Raw genomic sequence first — 848 nt, 5'->3', positions numbered from 1 at the left:
TCCACCAGAAGATCTCCTCGCGGCCCTCTCCTGCAGCCTCCAACATGAACAAGCTGGCTGCCGACGAGGCGCAGAAGAAGGTCTGTGAGGAAGTGGCAGGGGGCTCCCGGAAGCGGGCCTCTGAGGACACCCGTCTGACTCCCGAGCCGTCGAGTTCTAAGGTTGCCAGGACGTCGAGCGTGACTCCGAAAACGCCGTCGGGTGTGGCGAGAACCGCAAACCCGCCGAGAGTTGTTATGCTTCGCCCGGTTCAGCAGCTACCGGATTCATACAAGCAAATGCAGCCTGTGCCTGCTCTACAAGGAACACTACATGGGCGCCCTGTTAAGCTTATACCTGTTGCCCATCTGGTCGGAGTTCCCCTGTCCTCTGCTGTATTGTGCGGACCGTCGCCGTCGCCTTCAAATGCAGCAAGTCGACCGACGGTTCCCAGCTCGGCAAGGAGACCAGCAGTAGGCAACGGCGCAGAGAAAATTCAGCCTATGCACTCGGGTGTAATTCTTCAGACAGCTACAACAGAACCTCTCCAGCGTATTTCTATAACTGAATCGTCCATCCAGAAATTGATTGAGGAATCACAACAGCTCCGGCGACAGAATGTATTACTAAACCAACGATTATCACAATACCAAGAAATATTTTCTGACGGCCAGAGACTCAGGAGAGAGATGAGTTCTTTAGGAATTCAGATGTACTAAGAGATATATTATTTTAGTAAATTAATTAATATTTCGTTGTTATTTCCTTCCATTTTTTACCTCCAGTAAAATGTGCAATTATTATAAAATGATAGAAAATTAAGGACTAGAATAAAACACAAGAAAAAAGTAAAATAAAACGAAAGAGAA

The 848-nt window shown here is 48.1% G+C and overlaps 1 protein-coding gene across 1 annotated transcript in view; it reads left to right on the top strand.

Annotated features, from left to right (window-relative positions):
- LOC119588509 overlaps positions 1–732 on the top strand; it is a gene marked incomplete in the record, with an annotated part of 886 nt that extends 154 nt beyond the window's left edge. The window contains 1 exon segment of the mRNA XM_037937154.1: positions 1–732. Coding sequence (XP_037793082.1) covers positions 1–698 — 698 coding nt within the window.
- Between the last annotated feature and the right edge of the window lie 116 nt (positions 733–848).

This window comes from Penaeus monodon, chromosome 24, assembly GCF_015228065.2.
Source record: "Penaeus monodon isolate SGIC_2016 chromosome 24, NSTDA_Pmon_1, whole genome shotgun sequence".
Lineage (NCBI taxonomy): Eukaryota > Metazoa > Arthropoda > Malacostraca > Decapoda > Penaeidae > Penaeus > Penaeus monodon.
Note: the sequence above shows the minus strand (reverse complement) of the source record. Positions and strands in the feature narration are given on the sequence as shown.